At 51.7% G+C, this 22,656-nt stretch overlaps 1 protein-coding gene across 1 annotated transcript; it reads right to left on the bottom strand.

Annotated features, from left to right (window-relative positions):
- Positions 1 to 10,271: 10,271 nt before the first annotated feature.
- On the bottom strand, positions 10,272 to 13,988 carry LOC132532860 (uncharacterized). The gene is made up of 5 exons (XM_060172243.1): positions 13,983 to 13,988; positions 13,489 to 13,680; positions 12,505 to 12,626; positions 11,358 to 11,631; positions 10,272 to 10,493 (listed from the first exon to the last, which is right to left on the bottom strand). The coding sequence occupies exons 1-5, from the start codon at positions 13,986 to 13,988 to the stop codon at positions 10,272 to 10,274; spliced, it is 816 nt and encodes a 271-aa protein (XP_060028226.1).
- Between the last annotated feature and the right edge of the window lie 8,668 nt (positions 13,989 to 22,656).

The following is a 22,656-nucleotide window of genomic DNA, read 5'->3' as shown; positions in this document are numbered from 1 at the left end:
AGCTCAGAAATCTCAGCAACAAAAAGCCAAATGACCCCATCCCAAAATGAGCAGAGGATATGAAAAGAATATTCACTACTTAAGAGATCCAAAAGGCTAACATGAAAAATTGCTCCAAGTCACTAATTGTCAGAGAAATGCAAATAAAGACAACACTGAGCTACCACTTCACCCTTGTGAGAATGGCATACATCAAAAAGGACAGCAGCAACAAATGCTGGAGAGTCTGTGGGGAGAAGCAGCCCTTCTGCACTGCTGGTGGGAATGTAAATTGGTCCCACCTCTGTGAGGGGCAGTCTGGAGAACTCTCATAAGGCTAGACATGGACCTTCCATATGACCCAGTAATTCCTCTCCTAGGGATATAACTCAAGGACTCCATAACACCCAACCAAAAAGATATGTGTACACCTATGTTCATAGCAGCACAATTTGTAATAGCTAAAACCTGGAAGCAGCCCAGGTGCCCAGAACAGATGAATGGCTGAGAAAGCATGGTATATTTACACAATAGAAAACTATGCAGCTATTAAGAACAATGAATCTACCTTCTCTGACCTATCTGGATGGAGCTAGAAGGAATTATGTTAAGTGAGCTAAGTCAGAAAGACAAAGACGAGTATGGGATGACTGCTCTCATGAACAGAAATTGAGAACGAAGAACAGAAAGTGAGACTCAAAGCAGGATCTGACTGAGTTTGGAGTAGGGCACCAAAGTAAAAGTCTCTGGGTGGAGGGTGAGGGTGGATGTTTAGCTTCATTGGGGTAGGTGGGAGGAGGATGGGATGGAACACAGTCTTTTGGTGGTGGGAATGCTGTTTATGTACACTTCTATTAATTTGTAGTCATATAAATCACTATTTAATGAATATGGGAGGGGAAAATTAATTGAATGTCTCAAACTTTTTAATGCACAGACCATAGGTTGAGTCTTTGAAATGTTGACTCTCTTAAAAAGCTTAGACTAGGAGAGCAGAAGCAACTAGTGGCATTACTTTATAAGATATATATATATATCATCAGAGGACAAATTATGGTGAGGTCGTGTATGACACAGCAAATTCTAACAATGGATTTTCAAAGTCAATCCAATTGCCAAACAGTGTGATTATAGCAATAACTATCTATTGCCTTCTTAAACCCTAAGACAACAGGAACCTCCCACTTCCTCTATAAAGCCCAAATTCCTCCCTGTCCTGGATCCTCTAGGGTAGGGCTCACTTTCCAGCATGCTTCTCTCAACTCATACCAACTGATACTGCATCTGCTGATCCCAACCTTTTCAATGCAATGAGTACCACCTCGGCATGCTTCACTTCAGACTGTGTCCAGAGATGGCAGGCATGGAATGTCAACCTTTCAGCCTCATTACTCGGGTAAGAACTTTTTCACATAGGACTCCCTAATTCCATTTTGGGTGGTCCACTTCCTAACAAAGCCTCAAAACCTACATATAGACTAGGTCCCATGAGATAGGGCAGATGTACACACACGTGTCCATAATCTAGGGAAAAATATATACCTTAAGGTGAAAGTGAAGAATAGTTTGCAGTGAGTCAACAATGAAGCAAGCAAATAGAAAGACCTGAAAAGACACCTTAAAGTACCTAAGGAAATAGTTTCTACTTAGACCTAGATATCCTCCTCACCTCCTTCCTATTACTTCCCTCAGTCACTCCAAAACTAACCTTGTCAAAGTAAGGATTACAAAAGCTGAATAAGGGCAAGAGACTAGCATACTTTATTGATGACTCTTTCTTTTGTCACCATCAGGCCACCTCATCAGCTGTGGCCCTAGTAAGGGAGTCCTGGGATTCCCACATAAACACGATGAGCCTAGACCTTGAATAGATCCCCCTTCCATTATCACTGGTCATCTCCATCAGGAACAACATAATGCCCCCCTTTGCAGGCCCCTATAGGGCCTTGCCCTCAATGTGGAACAACAATGGTAGTGAATGTTCATGCTCCAAATGGGGGCTGGATAACATATCTAAAACCTGAAGGAGATGCGTCATGAAATTGGTGCAACTCGGAATGTTCCTCCTGATGACCATAGAATACAAGTTGGAACCTACAGGGATTTAGAGGTTACATAGGTTACATACTCCTATGCTGAATATAGGCCCCACTTTAAATCAATGGTGTTTACAGTCAACAATATTTATACACTTTCCCCATATTTGGGAGCAACTCTCTTCCCTGATCCAGCTTTCTAGCCCCTTTTCCAGCCATGACATCATCTCCCCAGATAATAACTTGTTTCCACCTGCATATCAGAGGTTAGGCTCAGGAAAGAAACTAGTCTAGTCATGGGCCCTCTGGAATATAAAATAAACCTACTACTATTTCCAAAACAGAGACCCCAAATCTTGATCTACAATATTCCAGCCTTTAGGTTCTTGATTAATCAACAGTCTGCATGGCTTTATATGTTAGCTCCTTTTCCCCCACCAGGTTCCAGATGCTACTATGATGCCAACCGGGCTTCCCTGGGCAGATGACCCCACCAATGTGTCCTGGAGCTCCACTTCCTCAGAGCCCGGCCCCACTAGGGAAAGAGAGAGATAGGCTGGGAGTATGGATTGACCTGTCATCGCCCATGTTCAGTGGGGAAGGGGAAACAATTACAGAAGCCAGACCTTCCACCTTCTGCACCCCATAATGACCCTGGGTCCATACTCCCAGAGAGTTACATACTCCCAGAGAGTTAAAGAACAGGAAAACTTTTCTGGTGGAAATTGTTCCCCTCTTATCCTATGGTCTTGTCAGTGTTTCCGTTTTATAAATAAATTTAAAAAAAAAGAATAGGAAAGCTAGCAGGGGATGGGATGGGATATGGAGCTCTGGTGGTGGGGACTGTACCCCTCTTATCCTATGTTCTTATCATGTTTCTATTTCATAAATTCCCCAGGAGTTGAAGCCACAGGCTGAGTGTCCCCATGGAAGACACTCCCAGTCTCTGTGAGCCTGAGGTGCTCCATGAGGAGGACAGTTCTCTGTTCCTGGGATGTAGCCACTCTGCACATTGCCCACCTGTGCCCCAAGCAGGATCAGGATATCCCTCAGGGGAGGGGACAGGAGGGGGTATGTGGGGATCAGGCCTGGGGCTGGGGAGTACAACAAAGTGAGGTTGGGATGCGTTGGCCTTGCAGCTGCTCAGGGGACTGGCAGGGAAGGAGTGTCTGCAGAGAAAGAATGGGGGGGGGGGGCGTGGGGTAGGTTTGCCCTGGGCTCAGTGCTTGTGTTGGGATCAGTCGTGTTATGGAATATTCTATGACCCTGTGGAGTGGATAGTGAATGGCTTGTGACTGACTACAGCACCCTGGAAGTGGATCCATAGAGACTTTATTCAGACTGACATGTAAGAGAAGACAAATTTCCTTAAGAGGTAAAGTGGGGTTTGAATAAACGACACAAAGCAGCCCTCTTCAGATGTGGGGGCAACTTCCATGGGGAGTGGCTCTGGGGCCACAACCAGTGCTGGCAGCTTAGGAACAGGGAGACACTCTGGAGATGAGAGAGACAGAGGTAAGCCTGTCACAGGTGTTGTCCTTGTTGAGTCGGCACCTCGTTCCACCAACATGAAGAGCCCTGACCACCAGCACTGACTGCTCAGTGGTCCCCAAGTAGGCTCAGGGGCCAGTCTCAGCACAGAGCTTATTCTGCCATGGGAGAGACCCAAGTGCCACCATCCTGATCATCCTGATCATCTTACCCACATTGTGACCTATTCAAAGCCCAGGAAGTAAGGGTTTGGACAGAGGCTCCAGTGGGCTGAGTTCCATGGGGCTGAGATGTCACTCCTAGCGATCAGTTGGGAAAAGTGTTGGGAGTGAACTGAATAGCATTCCTGACATATGTGCTTTTTTGCCTGGTGTGTCCTTATGAACAGGGTGGAGCTGGGACAATCCCAGGGCTCTGGTGTCTTACTCCCAACACACTCTCTCTCTTTGTTTTCCCTTTAGTCGCTATCCACTGAGACCCACTCTGACAAGAGGAAATTGCCAACCTGATGTGTCTCACACTCCTGGAGTGTCCTGTGATCAGCACATCTGTGTAAGCACACTCTCGCTCTCTATTTCTTTCTCTCACTGTGTGACACTCTCATGCAATCTCTGTGCTTGTATCAATGATCTCTAGAGGAAACATAATGATGTCCCTGATATCCATCCCAGTCACCCGATAGTTGGGGAAGCAGAGCACAAGACAAATGCTTTGTCTGGCCTCCAGGTCCCCCAACTCAAGAGGCAGAGGGCCTGTGGGCTTAGGAAGGGACAGGTACTAATATCCTCCATAGGTTTCAGCTCCTCTTATCTGCCTTGGGAGAGACCCAAGTGCCCCAGTCCAGCTCTTCCCACCCCCATTGTGATCTATTCCATCCCCAGGTATTGAGGGTTTTGACAGAGGCTCCAATGGGCTGATTTCCATAGGGCTGAGATGTCACTCCTAGCACTCAATTGTGAAAAGCTTTGGGAGTGAACTGAATAGCTCTTCTGATATATGTACTTTTTTGCTTGGTGTGCACTTATGAACAGGGTGGAGCAGGGACTCTCCCAGGACTTTGGTATTTTTGTCCCAACACAGTCTCTCTCTTTCTGTCTCTGTTTTTCTCTTAGTCTCTCCCCCCTGAGATCCATACTGACAAGAGGGAATAGCCAACCTGATGTGTCTCACATTCATAGAGTCTCCTATGATCAGCTCATCTGTGTAAGCACAGACAACACTCTCTCACTCTCTCTTTCGCTCTCACTGTGGAACCCTCCCATTCCACTCTGTGGTCATATCAACAATCTCTAGAGGAAACTTAATGTTCTCTCTGATATTCAGCCCCACCACCCCATAGTTGAGGTAGCAGTGAACAAGACTATTTTGTTTGGCCTCTAGGTCCCTTGGGCACAGAGGAAGAGGGCCTGTAGGCACAGGTGTGGATAGGTGCTCACATCCTCCACAAGGTGCAGTTCCTTGTCACACTTGGGGTCCCCCATATTGTCCTGGACACCTGACAGGGGCACAGGTACCTCCAGCGGGGAATCAGCATCAATGCTGGATGGAGGCACCTTCGGTGAGGTCATATATGGGCATAGGATACCTGGTGTCGACCACGCTGTATCCAGTGTTTACCCTGTGATCTTCTGCAGAGACAGGGACAAGGATTCACAGCCTAAAAATATGTGTATCTGCCTTCAAGAGCCACTTTGTAGGCATGTCACAGATGACCAGCTGAGGGACCCGCTCAGGAGAGTGGGAATCACATGATATGACAAATACTGAATAGGCTCCCCAATTTTCTATGCCTGATGCTCCTTTTTCCTGTGGCTGAGGAGAAAACACTGACTGCACATTGGTCCCTAAATTGGCTCAATGGCAAGACTCAGCCCAGAGCTTCTTCTGCCTTGGGAGAGACCCAAGTGCCCCCATGCTGTTCATCTCACAGTCATGGTGACCTATTCCAGCCCCAGGAAGTGAGGGTTTGGACAGAGGCTCCAATGGGCTGAGTTCCATGAGGCTTGTGTGTCACTCCTAGCACTACTCAGCTATAAAAAGCTTTGGAGTGAACTGCATAGCTCTCCTGACTTGTGTGCTCTTTTGCCCTGTGTGTTTACTTATGAGTACACAGGAGCTGGGACCCTTTCTTTCTTTCCTTCTATCTCCCACCTCTCTCTCTCTCTCTCTCTGTCTCTCTCTCTCTTTCTCACTTTGACTCTCTCCACTGAGATCCACTCTGACACGTGGAAATGGCCACCTGATGAGTCTCAGAGTCATGGAGTGTCCTTTGATCAGCTCAGCATGTGGAAGCACAGACAGCACTCTCTCACTCTCAATTTCTCGCTCACTGTGTGACTCTCTCATTCTATCTCTGTGCTCCTATCAACAATCTCTAGAGGAAACTTAATGATGTCTCAGATATTCAGCCCAGCCACCCATAGTTGGGGCAGCAGTGAACAAGGCAAATGATTTGCCTGTCCTCTTGTTGCCACAGCCCAAGGTCAGAGAACATGTGGTGATAGGAAGAAACCGGTGCTCACGTGATCTGCAGGCTGCAGCTCCTTTTCACACGTCGACTCTTGCATAGTGTGCTGAGCACAAGGCAGGGCCACATGTGCCTCCACCGTTGGCTCAGCGTGCATGCTGGTGGGAAGCACCTGCCCTGAGGTCCCTTCTGGGTACAGGGCACTCAGCGTGTCCCTCACGGTGTGCACTGTGTACAACTGCAGAGACAGGGACCGAGGGTGCCTTTGTCTAGCTGCCCCTTATGAGCCAGGTTGTGGACAAGTCAGAGCTGACCATATGAGAGACCCACTCAGCAGAGCAGGAAGCTTGTGTTCTGTAACATTCTCACCTAAGCCCCCCCAGCCCCCCATCTCTGCCTGGCGCTCCCTTTCCCTGTGGCTTAGGGAAAAGCACTGACTGCACATTGGTCCCCAAGATGGCTCAACGCCTAGTCTCAGCCCAGAGCTTCTTCTGCCTTGGGAGAGACCCAAGTGCACTCAGTCTGCTCACCTCACTGTCATGGTGACCTAACCACCCCCAGCAAGTGAGGATTTGGACAGAGGCTCCGAATCTGAATTCCACGGGGCTTGAATGTCACTCCTAGCACTACTCGGTTGTGACAAGCTTGGACTGAAGTGAAAATCTCTCCTGGTTGAGTGCTCCTTTTCCTGCATGTGTACTTATGAGCAGGGTGGAGCGTGTACCGTCCCAGCGCAGGCATATTTCTCTTACGTCCCTCTCTCTAAGTTTCTCTCTTAGTTTCTTCCTCCTAAGAACCACTCTGAGCAGAGGAAATTGCAAACCACTGTGTCTCACAGTCAGGGTTGTCCTGTGATGAGCTCAGCTTGTGGAAGTACAGATAACACTCTCACTCTCTATTTCTCTCTCACTGTGTGACTGTCTCATACCGTTTCTGTGCTCCTAACAACATCCTCTAGAGGAAACTTACTGATGTCTCAATCATTCAGCCCCGCCCCGAGCCCCCATAGTTGTGCCAGCAGTGGACAAACCAAATGTTTTGTCTGGCGTCCCGTTTCACGGGCCCACTTGCAGAGGGCCTGTGGCCAGGGACAGGTGCTCACCTGTTCCACGGGTTTCAGCTCCTCCTCGCGCTTGGAGTCCTCCTCACTGTTCTTGGTACCTTGCAGGGCCACATGTTTTCCCTGCAAGGCCTCTGACTCCATGCAGTTAGGGGGCTCATGCCCAGAGGTCACGCCTGGGTACAGGCCACTTGGCGTGTCCCCCAATGTGCGCAGTGTGTCGACGGTGGATTTCTGCAGAGACAGGGATACAGGGAGTGCAGCCCCAACCTCTGTGTAATTGGCCCTCATGAGCCCGTTGGTGGACGTGTCACAGCTGACCAGTTGAGGTACCCGTTCAGGAGCGTGGGAAGCACAACCTCTGAAACATTCTCCCTAGGGCCTCCAACTCTCTCTGCTCGGTGCTCCCTCTCCCCGGGGATGAGGGAGAAACACTGACTGAACATTGGTCCCTAAAGTGGCTCAATGGCAAGACTCAGCCCAGAGCTTCTTCTGCCTTGGGAGAGACCCAAGTGCCCCCATGCTGTTCATCTCACAGTCATGGTGACCTATTCCAGCCCCAGGAAGTGAGGGTTTGGACAGAGGCTCCAATGGGCTGAGTTCCATGAGGCTTGTGTGTCAATCCTAGCACTACTCAGCTATGAAAAGCTTTGGAGTGAACTGCATAGCTCTCCTGACTTGTGTGCTCTTTTGCCCTGTGTGTTTACTTATGAGTACACAGGAGCTGGGACCCTTTCTTTCTTTCCTTCTATCTCCCACCTCTCTCTCTCTCTCTCTGTCTCTCTCTCTCTTTCTCACTTTGACTCTCTCCACTGAGATCCACTCTGACACGTGGAAATGGCCACCTGATGAGTCTCAGAGTCATGGAGTGTCCTTTGATCAGCTCAGCATGTGGAAGCACAGACAGCACTCTCTCACTCTCAATTTCTCGCTCACTGTGTGACTCTCTCATTCTATCTCTGTGCTCCTATCAACAATCTCTAGAGGAAACTTAATGATGTCTCAGATATTCAGCCCAGCCACCCATAGTTGGGGCAGCAGTGAACAAGGCAAATGATTTGCCTGTCCTCTTGTTGCCACAGCCCAGGGTCAGAGAACATGTGGTGATAAGAAGAAACCGGTGCTCACGTGATCTGCAGGCTGCAGCTCCTTTTCACACGTGGAGTCTTGCGTAGTGTGCTGACCACACGGCAGGGCCACATGTGCCTCCACCGTTGGCTCAGCGTGCATGCTGGTGGGAAGCACCTGCCCTGAGGTCCCTTCTGAGTACAGGGCACTCAGTGTATCCCCCATGGTGTGCACTGTGTACAACTGCAGAGACAGGGACCAAGGGAGCCTTTGTCTTTCAGCCCCTTATGAGCCAGTTTGTGGACAAGTCAGAGCTGACCATATGAGGGACCCACTCAGGAGAGTGGGGAGCATGCGGTCAAAACATTCTCAAATAAGCACAGCCCCCCATCTCTGCTTGGCACTCCCTTTCCCTATGGCTTAGGGAAAAGCACTGACTGCACATTGGTCTCCAAGATGGCTCAGTGCCTAGTCTCAGCCCAGAGCTTCTTCTGCCTTGGGAGAGACCCAAGTGCTCTCAGTCTGCTCACCTCACTGTCATGGTGACCTAACCACCCCCAGCAAGTGAGGATTTGGACAGAGGCTCCAATGGGCTGAATTCCACGGGGCTTGAATGTCACTCCTAGCACTACTCCACTGTCAAAAGCTTGGACTGAAGCGAAAATCTCTCCTGGTTGAGTGCTCCTTTTCCTGCGTGTGTACTTATGAGCAGGGTGGAGCGGGCACCGTCCCAGCGCTGGCATATTTCTCTTATGTCCCTCTCTCTCTGTTTCTCTCTTAGTTTCTTCCTCCTAAGAACCACTCTGAGCAGAGGAAATTGCGAACCACTGTGTCTCACAGTCAGGGAGTGTCCAGCGATGATCTCAGCATGTGGAAGTACAGATAACACTCTCACTCTCTATTTCTCTCTCACTGTGTGACTGTCTCATTCCGTCTCTGTGCTCCTATCAACACTCTCTAGAGGAAACTTACTGATGTCTCAATCATTCAGCCCCACACCCCAGGCCCCATAGTTGTCCCAGAGTGGACAAGCCAAATGTTTTGTCTGGCGTCCCGTTTCACGGGCCCACTTGCAGAGGGCCTGTGGGCAGGAACAGGTGCTCACCTGCTCCACGGGTTTCAGCTCCTCCTCGCGCTTGGAGGTCTCCTCACTGGTCTTGGTACCTTGCAGGGCCACATGTTTTCCTTGCAAGGCCTCAGACTCCAAGCAGTTCGGGGGCACATGCCCAGAGGTCACGCCTGGGTACAGGCCACTTGGCGTGTCCCCCAATGTGCGCAGTGTGTTGACGGTGGATTTCTGCATAGACAGGGACACAGGGAGTGAAGCCTGAACCTCTGTGTAATTGCCCCTCATGAGTCCGTTGGTGGACATGTCATAGCTGACCAGATGAGGTACCCGCTCAGGAGCGTGGGAAGCACAACCTCTGAAACACTCTCCCTAGGGCCTCCAACTCTCTCTGCTACGTGCTCCCTCTGCTCGGGGATGAGGGAGAAACACTGACTGAACATTGGTCCCTAAAGTGGCTCAATGGCAAGACTCAGCCCAGAGCTTCTTCTGCCTTGGGAGAGACCCAAGTGCCCCCATGCTGTTCATCTCACAGTCATGGTGACCTATTCCAGCCTCAGGAAGTGAGGGTTTGGACAGAGGCTCCAAAGGGCTGAGTTCCATTATGTCTCACTTGTGTGTCACTTGTGTGTCACTCCTAGCACTACTCAGCTATAAAAAGCTTTGGAGTGAACTGCATAGCTCTCCTGACTTGTGTGCTCTTTTGCCCTGTGTGTTTACTTATGAGTACACAGGAGCTGGGACCCTTTCTTTCTTTCCTTCTATCTCCCACCTCTCTCTCTCTCTCTCTCTGTCTCTCTCTCTCTTTCTCACTTTGACTCTCTCCACTGAGATCCACTCTGACACGTGGAAATGGCCACCTGATGAGTCTCAGAGTCATGGAGTGTCCTTTGATCAGCTCAGCATGTGGAAGCACAGACAGCACTCTCTCACTCTCAATTTCTCGCTCACTGTGTGACTCTCTCATTCTATCTCTGTGCTCCTATCAACAATCTCTAGAGGAAACTTAATGATGTCTCAGATATTCAGCCCAGCCACCCATAGTTGGGGCAGCAGTGAACAAGGCAAATGATTTGCCTGTCCTCTTGTTGCCACAGCCCAAGGTCAGAGAACATGTGGTGATAGGAAGAAACCGGTGCTCACGTGATCTGCAGGCTGCAGCTCCTTTTCACACGTCGACTCTTGCATAGTGTGCTGAGCACAAGGCAGGGCCACATGTGCCTCCACCGTTGGCTCAGCGTGCATGCTGGTGGGAAGCACCTGCCCTGAGGTCCCTTCTGGGTACAGGGCACTCAGCGTGTCCCTCACGGTGTGCACTGTGTACAACTGCAGAGACAGGGACCGAGGGTGCCTTTGTCTAGCTGCCCCTTATGAGCCAGGTTGTGGACAAGTCAGAGCTGACCATATGAGAGACCCACTCAGCAGAGCAGGAAGCTTGTGTTCTGTAACATTCTCACCTAAGCCCCCCCAGCCCCCCATCTCTGCCTGGCGCTCCCTTTCCCTGTGGCTTAGGGAAAAGCACTGACTGCACATTGGTCCCCAAGATGGCTCAACGCCTAGTCTCAGCCCAGAGCTTCTTCTGCCTTGGGAGAGACCCAAGTGCACTCAGTCTGCTCACCTCACTGTCATGGTGACCTAACCACCCCCAGCAAGTGAGGATTTGGACAGAGGCTCCGAATCTGAATTCCACGGGGCTTGAATGTCACTCCTAGCACTACTCGGTTGTGACAAGCTTGGACTGAAGTGAAAATCTCTCCTGGTTGAGTGCTCCTTTTCCTGCATGTGTACTTATGAGCAGGGTGGAGCGTGTACCGTCCCAGCGCAGGCATATTTCTCTTACGTCCCTCTCTCTAAGTTTCTCTCTTAGTTTCTTCCTCCTAGGAACCACTCTGAGCAGAGGAAATTGCAAACCACTGTGTCTCACAGTCAGGGTTGTCCTGTGATGAGCTCAGCTTGTGGAAGTACAGATAACACTCTCACTCTCTATTTCTCTCTCACTGTGTGACTGTCTCATACCGTTTCTGTGCTCCTAACAACATCCTCTAGAGGAAACTTACTGATGTCTCAATCATTCAGCCCCGCCCCGAGCCCCCATAGTTGTGCCAGCAGTGGACAAACCAAATGTTTTGTCTGGCGTCCCGTTTCACGGGCCCACTTGCAGAGGGCCTGTGGCCAGGGACAGGTGCTCACCTGCTCCACGGGTTTCAGCTCCTCCTCGCGCTTGGAGTCCTCCTCACTGTTCTTGGTACCTTGCAGGGCCACATGTTTTCCCTGCAAGGCCTCTGACTCCATGCAGTTAGGGGGCTCATGCCCAGAGGTCACGCCTGGGTACAGGCCACTTGGCGTGTCCCCCAATGTGCGCAGTGTGTCGACGGTGGATTTCTGCAGAGACAGGGATACAGGGAGTGCAGCCCCAACCTCTGTGTAATTGGCCCTCATGAGCCCGTTGGTGGACGTGTCACAGCTGACCAGTTGAGGTACCCGTTCAGGAGCGTGGGAAGCACAACCTCTGAAACATTCTCCCTAGGGCCTCCAACTCTCTCTGCTCGGTGCTCCCTCTCCCCGGGGATGAGGGAGAAACACTGACTGAACATTGGTCCCTAAAGTGGCTCAATGGCAAGACTCAGCCCAGAGCTTCTTCTGCCTTGGGAGAGACCCAAGTGCCCCCATGCTGTTCATCTCACAGTCATGGTGACCTATTCCAGCCCCAGGAAGTGAGGGTTTGGACAGAGGCTCCAATGGGCTGAGTTCCATGAGGCTTGTGTGTCAATCCTAGCACTACTCAGCTATGAAAAGCTTTGGAGTGAACTGCATAGCTCTCCTGACTTGTGTGCTCTTTTGCCCTGTGTGTTTACTTATGAGTACACAGGAGCTGGGACCCTTTCTTTCTTTCCTTCTATCTCCCACCTCTCTCTCTCTCTCTCTGTCTCTCTCTCTCTTTCTCACTTTGACTCTCTCCACTGAGATCCACTCTGACACGTGGAAATGGCCACCTGATGAGTCTCAGAGTCATGGAGTGTCCTTTGATCAGCTCAGCATGTGGAAGCACAGACAGCACTCTCTCACTCTCAATTTCTCGCTCACTGTGTGACTCTCTCATTCTATCTCTGTGCTCCTATCAACAATCTCTAGAGGAAACTTAATGATGTCTCAGATATTCAGCCCAGCCACCCATAGTTGGGGCAGCAGTGAACAAGGCAAATGATTTGCCTGTCCTCTTGTTGCCACAGCCCAGGGTCAGAGAACATGTGGTGATAAGAAGAAACCGGTGCTCACGTGATCTGCAGGCTGCAGCTCCTTTTCACACGTGGAGTCTTGCGTAGTGTGCTGACCACACGGCAGGGCCACATGTGCCTCCACCGTTGGCTCAGCGTGCATGCTGGTGGGAAGCACCTGCCCTGAGGTCCCTTCTGAGTACAGGGCACTCAGTGTATCCCCCATGGTGTGCACTGTGTACAACTGCAGAGACAGGGACCAAGGGAGCCTTTGTCTTTCAGCCCCTTATGAGCCAGTTTGTGGACAAGTCAGAGCTGACCATATGAGGGACCCACTCAGGAGAGTGGGGAGCATGCGGTCAAAACATTCTCAAATAAGCACAGCCCCCCATCTCTGCTTGGCACTCCCTTTCCCTATGGCTTAGGGAAAAGCACTGACTGCACATTGGTCTCCAAGATGGCTCAGTGCCTAGTCTCAGCCCAGAGCTTCTTCTGCCTTGGGAGAGACCCAAGTGCTCTCAGTCTGCTCACCTCACTGTCATGGTGACCTAACCACCCCCAGCAAGTGAGGATTTGGACAGAGGCTCCAATGGGCTGAATTCCACGGGGCTTGAATGTCACTCCTAGCACTACTCGGTTGTGAAAAGCTTGGACTGAAGTGAAAATCTCTCCTGGTTGAGTGCTCCTTTTCCTGCGTGTGTACTTATGAGCAGGGTGGAGCGGGCACCGTCCCAGCGCTGGCATATTTCTCTTATGTCCCTCTCTCTCTGTTTCTCTCTTAGTTTCTTCCTCCTAAGAACCACTCTGAGCAGAGGAAATTGCGAACCACTGTGTCTCACAGTCAGGGAGTGTCCAGCGATGATCTCAGCATGTGGAAGTACAGATAACACTCTCACTCTCTATTTCTCTCTCACTGTGTGACTGTCTCATTCCGTCTCTGTGCTCCTATCAACACTCTCTAGAGGAAACTTACTGATGTCTCAATCATTCAGCCCCACACCCCAGGCCCCATAGTTGTCCCAGAGTGGACAAGCCAAATGTTTTGTCTGGCGTCCCGTTTCACGGGCCCACTTGCAGAGGGCCTGTGGGCAGGAACAGGTGCTCACCTGCTCCACGGGTTTCAGCTCCTCCTCGCGCTTGGAGGTCTCCTCACTGGTCTTGGTACCTTGCAGGGCCACATGTTTTCCTTGCAAGGCCTCAGACTCCAAGCAGTTCGGGGGCACATGCCCAGAGGTCACGCCTGGGTACAGGCCACTTGGCGTGTCCCCCAATGTGCGCAGTGTGTTGACGGTGGATTTCTGCATAGACAGGGACACAGGGAGTGAAGCCTGAACCTCTGTGTAATTGCCCCTCATGAGTCCGTTGGTGGACATGTCATAGCTGACCAGATGAGGTACCCGCTCAGGAGCGTGGGAAGCACAACCTCTGAAACACTCTCCCTAGGGCCTCCAACTCTCTCTGCTACGTGCTCCCTCTGCTCGGGGATGAGGGAGAAACACTGACTGAACATTGGTCCCTAAAGTGGCTCAATGGCAAGACTCAGCCCAGAGCTTCTTCTGCCTTGGGAGAGACCCAAGTGCCCCCATGCTGTTCATCTCACAGTCATGGTGACCTATTCCAGCCTCAGGAAGTGAGGGTTTGGACAGAGGCTCCAAAGGGCTGAGTTCCATTATGTCTCACTTGTGTGTCACTTGTGTGTCACTCCTAGCACTACTCAGCTATAAAAAGCTTTGGAGTGAACTGCATAGCTCTCCTGACTTGTGTGCTCTTTTGCCCTGTGTGTTTACTTATGAGTACACAGGAGCTGGGACCCTTTCTTTCTTTCCTTCTATCTCCCACCTCTCTCTCTCTCTCTCTCTGTCTCTCTCTCTCTTTCTCACTTTGACTCTCTCCACTGAGATCCACTCTGACACGTGGAAATGGCCACCTGATGAGTCTCAGAGTCATGGAGTGTCCTTTGATCAGCTCAGCATGTGGAAGCACAGACAGCACTCTCTCACTCTCAATTTCTCGCTCACTGTGTGACTCTCTCATTCTATCTCTGTGCTCCTATCAACAATCTCTAGAGGAAACTTAATGATGTCTCAGATATTCAGCCCAGCCACCCATAGTTGGGGCAGCAGTGAACAAGGCAAATGATTTGCCTGTCCTCTTGTTGCCACAGCCCAAGGTCAGAGAACATGTGGTGATAGGAAGAAACCGGTGCTCACGTGATCTGCAGGCTGCAGCTCCTTTTCACACGTCGACTCTTGCATAGTGTGCTGAGCACAAGGCAGGGCCACATGTGCCTCCACCGTTGGCTCAGCGTGCATGCTGGTGGGAAGCACCTGCCCTGAGGTCCCTTCTGGGTACAGGGCACTCAGCGTGTCCCTCACGGTGTGCACTGTGTACAACTGCAGAGACAGGGACCGAGGGTGCCTTTGTCTAGCTGCCCCTTATGAGCCAGGTTGTGGACAAGTCAGAGCTGACCATATGAGAGACCCACTCAGCAGAGCAGGAAGCTTGTGTTCTGTAACATTCTCACCTAAGCCCCCCCAGCCCCCCATCTCTGCCTGGCGCTCCCTTTCCCTGTGGCTTAGGGAAAAGCACTGACTGCACATTGGTCCCCAAGATGGCTCAACGCCTAGTCTCAGCCCAGAGCTTCTTCTGCCTTGGGAGAGACCCAAGTGCACTCAGTCTGCTCACCTCACTGTCATGGTGACCTAACCACCCCCAGCAAGTGAGGATTTGGACAGAGGCTCCGAATCTGAATTCCACGGGGCTTGAATGTCACTCCTAGCACTACTCGGTTGTGACAAGCTTGGACTGAAGTGAAAATCTCTCCTGGTTGAGTGCTCCTTTTCCTGCGTGTGTACTTATGAGCAGGGTGGAGCGTGTACCGTCCCAGCGCAGGCATATTTCTCTTACGTCCCTCTCTCTAAGTTTCTCTCTTAGTTTCTTCCTCCTAGGAACCACTCTGAGCAGAGGAAATTGCAAACCACTGTGTCTCACAGTCAGGGTTGTCCTGTGATGAGCTCAGCTTGTGGAAGTACAGATAACACTCTCACTCTCTATTTCTCTCTCACTGTGTGACTGTCTCATACCGTTTCTGTGCTCCTAACAACATCCTCTAGAGGAAACTTACTGATGTCTCAATCATTCAGCCCCGCCCCGAGCCCCCATAGTTGTGCCAGCAGTGGACAAACCAAATGTTTTGTCTGGCGTCCCGTTTCACGGGCCCACTTGCAGAGGGCCTGTGGCCAGGGACAGGTGCTCACCTGCTCCACGGGTTTCAGCTCCTCCTCGCGCTTGGAGTCCTCCTCACTGTTCTTGGTACCTTGCAGGGCCACATGTTTTCCCTGCAAGGCCTCTGACTCCATGCAGTTAGGGGGCTCATGCCCAGAGGTCACGCCTGGGTACAGGCCACTTGGCGTGTCCCCCAATGTGCGCAGTGTGTCGACGGTGGATTTCTGCAGAGACAGGGATACAGGGAGTGCAGCCCCAACCTCTGTGTAATTGGCCCTCATGAGCCCGTTGGTGGACGTGTCACAGCTGACCAGTTGAGGTACCCGTTCAGGAGCGTGGGAAGCACAACCTCTGAAACATTCTCCCTAGGGCCTCCAACTCTCTCTGCTCGGTGCTCCCTCTCCCCGGGGATGAGGGAGAAACACTGACTGAACATTGGTCCCTAAAGTGGCTCAATGGCAAGACTCAGCCCAGAGCTTCTTCTGCCTTGGGAGAGACCCAAGTGCCCCCATGCTGTTCATCTCACAGTCATGGTGACCTATTCCAGCCCCAGGAAGTGAGGGTTTGGACAGAGGCTCCAATGGGCTGAGTTCCATGAGGCTTGTGTGTCAATCCTAGCACTACTCAGCTATGAAAAGCTTTGGAGTGAACTGCATAGCTCTCCTGACTTGTGTGCTCTTTTGCCCTGTGTGTTTACTTATGAGTACACAGGAGCTGGGACCCTTTCTTTCTTTCCTTCTATCTCCCACCTCTCTCTCTCTCTCTCTGTCTCTCTCTCTCTTTCTCACTTTGACTCTCTCCACTGAGATCCACTCTGACACGTGGAAATGGCCACCTGATGAGTCTCAGAGTCATGGAGTGTCCTTTGATCAGCTCAGCATGTGGAAGCACAGACAGCACTCTCTCACTCTCAATTTCTCGCTCACTGTGTGACTCTCTCATTCTATCTCTGTGCTCCTATCAACAATCTCTAGAGGAAACTTAATGATGTCTCAGATATTCAGCCCAGCCACCCATAGTTGGGGCAGCAGTGAACATGGCAAATGATTTGCCTGTCCTCTTGGTGCCACAGCCCAAGGTCAGAGAACATGTGGTGATAGGAAGAAACCGGTGCTCACGTGATCTGCAGGCTGCAGCTCCTTTTCACACGTCGACTCTTGCATAGTGTGCTGAGCACAAGGCAGAGCCACATGTGCCTCCACCGTTGGCTCAGCGTGCATGCTGGTGGGAATCACCTGCCCTGAGGTCCCTTCTGGGTACAGGGCACTCAGCGTGTCCCTCACGGTGTGCACTGTGTACAACTGCAGAGACAGGGACCGAGGGTGCCTTTGTCTAGCTGCCCCTTATGAGCCAGGTTGTGGACAAGTCAGAGCTGACCATATGAGAGACCCACTCAGCAGAGCGGGAAGCTTGTGGTCTGAAACATTCTCACCTAAGCCCCCCCAGCCCCCCATCTCTGCCTGGCGCTCCCTTTCCCTGTGGCTTAGGGAAAAGCACTGACTGCACATTGGTCCCCAAGATGGCTCAGCACCTAGTCTCAGCCCAGAGCTTCTTCTGCCTTGGGAGAGACCCAAGTGCACTCAGTCTGCTCACCTCACTGTCATGGTGACCTAACCACCCCCAGCAAGTGAGGATTTGGACAGAGGCTCCGAATCTGAATTGCACGGGGCTTGAATGTCACTCCTAGCACTACTCGGTTGTGAAAAGCTTGGACTGAAGTGAAAATCTCTCCTGGTTGAGTGCTCCTTTTCCTGCGTGTGTACTTATGAGCAGGGTGGAGCGGGCACCGTCCCAGCGCTGGCATATTTCTCTTACGTCCCTCTCTCTCCGTTTCTCTCTTAGTTTCTTCCTCCTAAGAACCACTCTGAGCAGAGGAAATTGCAAACCACTGTGTCTCACAGTCAGGGAGTGTCCTGTGATGAGCTCAGCATGTGGAAGTACAGATAACACTCTCACTCTCTATTTCTCTCTCACTGTGTGACTGTCTCATTCCGTCTCTGTGCTCCTATCAACACTCTCTAGAGGAAACTTACTGATGTCTCAATCATTCAGCCCCGCCCCGAGCCCCCATAGTTGTGCCAGCAGTGGACAAGCCAAATGTTTTGTCTGGCGTCCCGTTTCACGGGCCCACTTGCAGAGGGCCTGTGGCCAGGGACAGGTGCTCACCTGCTCCACGGGTTTCAGGTCCTCCTCGCGCTTGGAGTCCTCCTCACTGTTCTTGGTACCTTGCAGGGCCACATGTTTTCCCTGCAAGGCCTCTGACTCCATGCAGTTAGGGGGCTCATTCCCAGAGGTCACGCCTGGGTACAGGCCACTTGGCATGTCCCCCAATGTGCGCAGTTTGTTGACGGTGGATTTCTGCAGAGACAGGGATACAGGGAGTGCAGCCCGAACCTCTGTGTAATTGCCCCTCATGAGCCCGTTGCTGGACGTGTCACAGCTGACCAGATGAGGTACCCGCTCAGGAGCGTGGGAAGCACAACCTCTGAAACATTCTCCCTAGGGCCTCCAACTCTCTCTGCTCGGTGCTCCCTCTCCCCGGGGATGAGGGAGAAACACTGACTGAACATTGGTCCCTAAAGTGGCTCAATGGCAAGACTCAGCCCAGAGCTTCTTCTGCCTTGGGAGAGACCCAAGTGCCCCCATGCTGTTCATCTCACAGTCATGGTGACCTATTCCAGCCCCAGGAAGTGAGGGTTTGGACAGAGGCTCCAATGGGCTGAGTTCCATGAGGCTTGTGTGTCAATCCTAGCACTACTCAGCTATGAAAAGCTTTGGAGTGAACTGCATAGCTCTCCTGACTTGTGTGCTCTTTTGCCCTGTGTGTTTACTTATGAGTACACAGGAGCTGGGACCCTTTATTTCCTTCTATCTCCCACCTCTCTCTCTCTCTCTCTGTCTCTCTCTCTTTCTCACTTTGACTCTCTCCACTGAGATCCACTCTGACACGTGGAAATGGCCACCTGATGAGTCTCAGAGTCATGGAGTGTCCTTTGATCAGCTCAGCATGTGGAAGCACAGACAGCACTCTCTCACTCTCAATTTCTCGCTCACTGTGTGACTCTCTCATTCTATCTCTGTGCTCCTATCAACAATCTCTAGAGGAAACTTAATGATGTCTCAGATATTCAGCCCAGCCACCCATAGTTGGGGCAGCAGTGAACAAGGCAAATGATTTGCCTGTCCTCTTGTTGCCACAGCCCAGGGTCAGAGAACATGTGGTGATAGGAAGAAACCGGTGCTCACGTGATCTGCAGGCTGCAGCTCCTTTTCACACGTCGACTCTTGCATAGTGTGCTGAGCACAAGGCAGGGCCACATGTGCCTCCACCGTTGGCTCAGCGTGCATGCTGGTGGGAAGCACCTGCCCTGAGGTCCCTTCTGGGTACAGGGCACTCAGCGTGTCCCTCACGGTGTGCACTGTGTACAACTGCAGAGACAGGGACCGAGGGTGCCTTTGTCTAGCTGCCCCTTATGAGCCAGGTTGTGGACAAGTCAGAGCTGACCATATGAGAGACCCACTCAGCAGAGCAGGAAGCTTGTGTTCTGTAACATTCTCACCTAAGCCCCCCCAGCCCCCCATCTCTGCCTGGCGCTCCCTTTCCCTGTGGCTTAGGGAAAAGCACTGACTGCACATTGGTCCCCAAGATGGCTCAACGCCTAGTCTCAGCCCAGAGCTTCTTCTGCCTTGGGAGAGACCCAAGTGCACTCAGTCTGCTCACCTCACTGTCATGGTGACCTAACCACCCCCAGCAAGTGAGGATTTGGACAGAGGCTCCGAATCTGAATTCCACGGGGCTTGAATGTCACTCCTAGCACTACTCGGTTGTGACAAGCTTGGACTGAAGTGAAAATCTCTCCTGGTTGAGTGCTCCTTTTCCTGCATGTGTACTTATGAGCAGGGTGGAGCGTGTACCGTCCCAGCGCAGGCATATTTCTCTTACGTCCCTCTCTCTAAGTTTCTCTCTTAGTTTCTTCCTCCTAGGAACCACTCTGAGCAGAGGAAATTGCAAACCACTGTGTCTCACAGTCAGGGTTGTCCTGTGATGAGCTCAGCTTGTGGAAGTACAGATAACACTCTCACTCTCTATTTCTCTCTCACTGTGTGACTGTCTCATACCGTTTCTGTGCTCCTAACAACATCCTCTAGAGGAAACTTACTGATGTCTCAATCATTCAGCCCCGCCCCGAGCCCCCATAGTTGTGCCAGCAGTGGACAAACCAAATGTTTTGTCTGGCGTCCCGTTTCACGGGCCCACTTGCAGAGGGCCTGTGGCCAGGGACAGGTGCTCACCTGTTCCACGGGTTTCAGCTCCTCCTCGCGCTTGGAGTCCTCCTCACTGTTCTTGGTACCTTGCAGGGCCACATGTTTTCCCTGCAAGGCCTCTGACTCCATGCAGTTAGGGGGCTCATGCCCAGAGGTCACGCCTGGGTACAGGCCACTTGGCGTGTCCCCCAATGTGCGCAGTGTGTCGACGGTGGATTTCTGCAGAGACAGGGATACAGGGAGTGCAGCCCCAACCTCTGTGTAATTGGCCCTCATGAGCCCGTTGGTGGACGTGTCACAGCTGACCAGTTGAGGTACCCGTTCAGGAGCGTGGGAAGCACAACCTCTGAAACATTCTCCCTAGGGCCTCCAACTCTCTCTGCTCGGTGCTCCCTCTCCCCGGGGATGAGGGAGAAACACTGACTGAACATTGGTCCCTAAAGTGGCTCAATGGCAAGACTCAGCCCAGAGCTTCTTCTGCCTTGGGAGAGACCCAAGTGCCCCCATGCTGTTCATCTCACAGTCATGGTGACCTATTCCAGCCCCAGGAAGTGAGGGTTTGGACAGAGGCTCCAATGGGCTGAGTTCCATGAGGCTTGTGTGTCAATCCTAGCACTACTCAGCTATGAAAAGCTTTGGAGTGAACTGCATAGCTCTCCTGACTTGTGTGCTCTTTTGCCCTGTGTGTTTACTTATGAGTACACAGGAGCTGGGACCCTTTCTTTCTTTCCTTCTATCTCCCACCTCTCTCTCTCTCTCTCTGTCTCTCTCTCTCTTTCTCACTTTGACTCTCTCCACTGAGATCCACTCTGACACGTGGAAATGGCCACCTGATGAGTCTCAGAGTCATGGAGTGTCCTTTGATCAGCTCAGCATGTGGAAGCACAGACAGCACTCTCTCACTCTCAATTTCTCGCTCACTGTGTGACTCTCTCATTCTATCTCTGTGCTCCTATCAACAATCTCTAGAGGAAACTTAATGATGTCTCAGATATTCAGCCCAGCCACCCATAGTTGGGGCAGCAGTGAACAAGGCAAATGATTTGCCTGTCCTCTTGTTGCCACAGCCCAGGGTCAGAGAACATGTGGTGATAAGAAGAAACCGGTGCTCACGTGATCTGCAGGCTGCAGCTCCTTTTCACACGTGGAGTCTTGCGTAGTGTGCTGACCACACGGCAGGGCCACATGTGCCTCCACCGTTGGCTCAGCGTGCATGCTGGTGGGAAGCACCTGCCCTGAGGTCCCTTCTGAGTACAGGGCACTCAGTGTATCCCCCATGGTGTGCACTGTGTACAACTGCAGAGACAGGGACCAAGGGAGCCTTTGTCTTTCAGCCCCTTATGAGCCAGTTTGTGGACAAGTCAGAGCTGACCATATGAGGGACCCACTCAGGAGAGTGGGGAGCATGCGGTCAAAACATTCTCAAATAAGCACAGCCCCCCATCTCTGCTTGGCACTCCCTTTCCCTATGGCTTAGGGAAAAGCACTGACTGCACATTGGTCTCCAAGATGGCTCAGTGCCTAGTCTCAGCCCAGAGCTTCTTCTGCCTTGGGAGAGACCCAAGTGCTCTCAGTCTGCTCACCTCACTGTCATGGTGACCTAACCACCCCCAGCAAGTGAGGATTTGGACAGAGGCTCCAATGGGCTGAATTCCACGGGGCTTGAATGTCACTCCTAGCACTACTCGGTTGTGAAAAGCTTGGACTGAAGTGAAAATCTCTCCTGGTTGAGTGCTCCTTTTCCTGCGTGTGTACTTATGAGCAGGGTGGAGCGGGCACCGTCCCAGCGCTGGCATATTTCTCTTATGTCCCTCTCTCTCTGTTTCTCTCTTAGTTTCTTCCTCCTAAGAACCACTCTGAGCAGAGGAAATTGCGAACCACTGTGTCTCACAGTCAGGGAGTGTCCAGCGATGATCTCAGCATGTGGAAGTACAGATAACACTCTCACTCTCTATTTCTCTCTCACTGTGTGACTGTCTCATTCCGTCTCTGTGCTCCTATCAACACTCTCTAGAGGAAACTTACTGATGTCTCAATCATTCAGCCCCACACCCCAGGCCCCATAGTTGTCCCAGAGTGGACAAGCCAAATGTTTTGTCTGGCGTCCCGTTTCACGGGCCCACTTGCAGAGGGCCTGTGGGCAGGAACAGGTGCTCACCTGCTCCACGGGTTTCAGCTCCTCCTCGCGCTTGGAGGTCTCCTCACTGGTCTTGGTACCTTGCAGGGCCACATGTTTTCCTTGCAAGGCCTCAGACTCCAAGCAGTTCGGGGGCACATGCCCAGAGGTCACGCCTGGGTACAGGCCACTTGGCGTGTCCCCCAATGTGCGCAGTGTGTTGACGGTGGATTTCTGCATAGACAGGGACACAGGGAGTGAAGCCTGAACCTCTGTGTAATTGCCCCTCATGAGTCCGTTGGTGGACATGTCATAGCTGACCAGATGAGGTACCCGCTCAGGAGCGTGGGAAGCACAACCTCTGAAACACTCTCCCTAGGGCCTCCAACTCTCTCTGCTACGTGCTCCCTCTGCTCGGGGATGAGGGAGAAACACTGACTGAACATTGGTCCCTAAAGTGGCTCAATGGCAAGACTCAGCCCAGAGCTTCTTCTGCCTTGGGAGAGACCCAAGTGCCCCCATGCTGTTCATCTCACAGTCATGGTGACCTATTCCAGCCTCAGGAAGTGAGGGTTTGGACAGAGGCTCCAAAGGGCTGAGTTCCATTATGTCTCACTTGTGTGTCACTTGTGTGTCACTCCTAGCACTACTCAGCTATAAAAAGCTT

Source organism: Erinaceus europaeus, chromosome 14 (genome assembly GCF_950295315.1).
Source record: "Erinaceus europaeus chromosome 14, mEriEur2.1, whole genome shotgun sequence".
Classification (NCBI taxonomy): domain Eukaryota; kingdom Metazoa; phylum Chordata; class Mammalia; order Eulipotyphla; family Erinaceidae; genus Erinaceus; species Erinaceus europaeus.
The sequence above is the reverse complement of the archived record's forward strand: the minus strand, read 5'-3'. Positions and strand labels throughout refer to the sequence as shown.

Excerpts from the sequence above, each read along its gene's own strand:
- LOC132532860 (XM_060172243.1), bottom strand. Across the intron at positions 12,627-13,488 it reads AGCTGAAACCCGTGGAGCAG|TTGTACACAGTGCACACCAT; the intron begins GTGAGCACCTGT and ends CTGTCTCTGCAG. Across the intron at positions 10,494-11,357 it reads AGCTGAAACCCGTGGAGCAG|TTGTACACAGTGCACACCGT; the intron begins GTGAGCACCTGT and ends CTGTCTCTGCAG.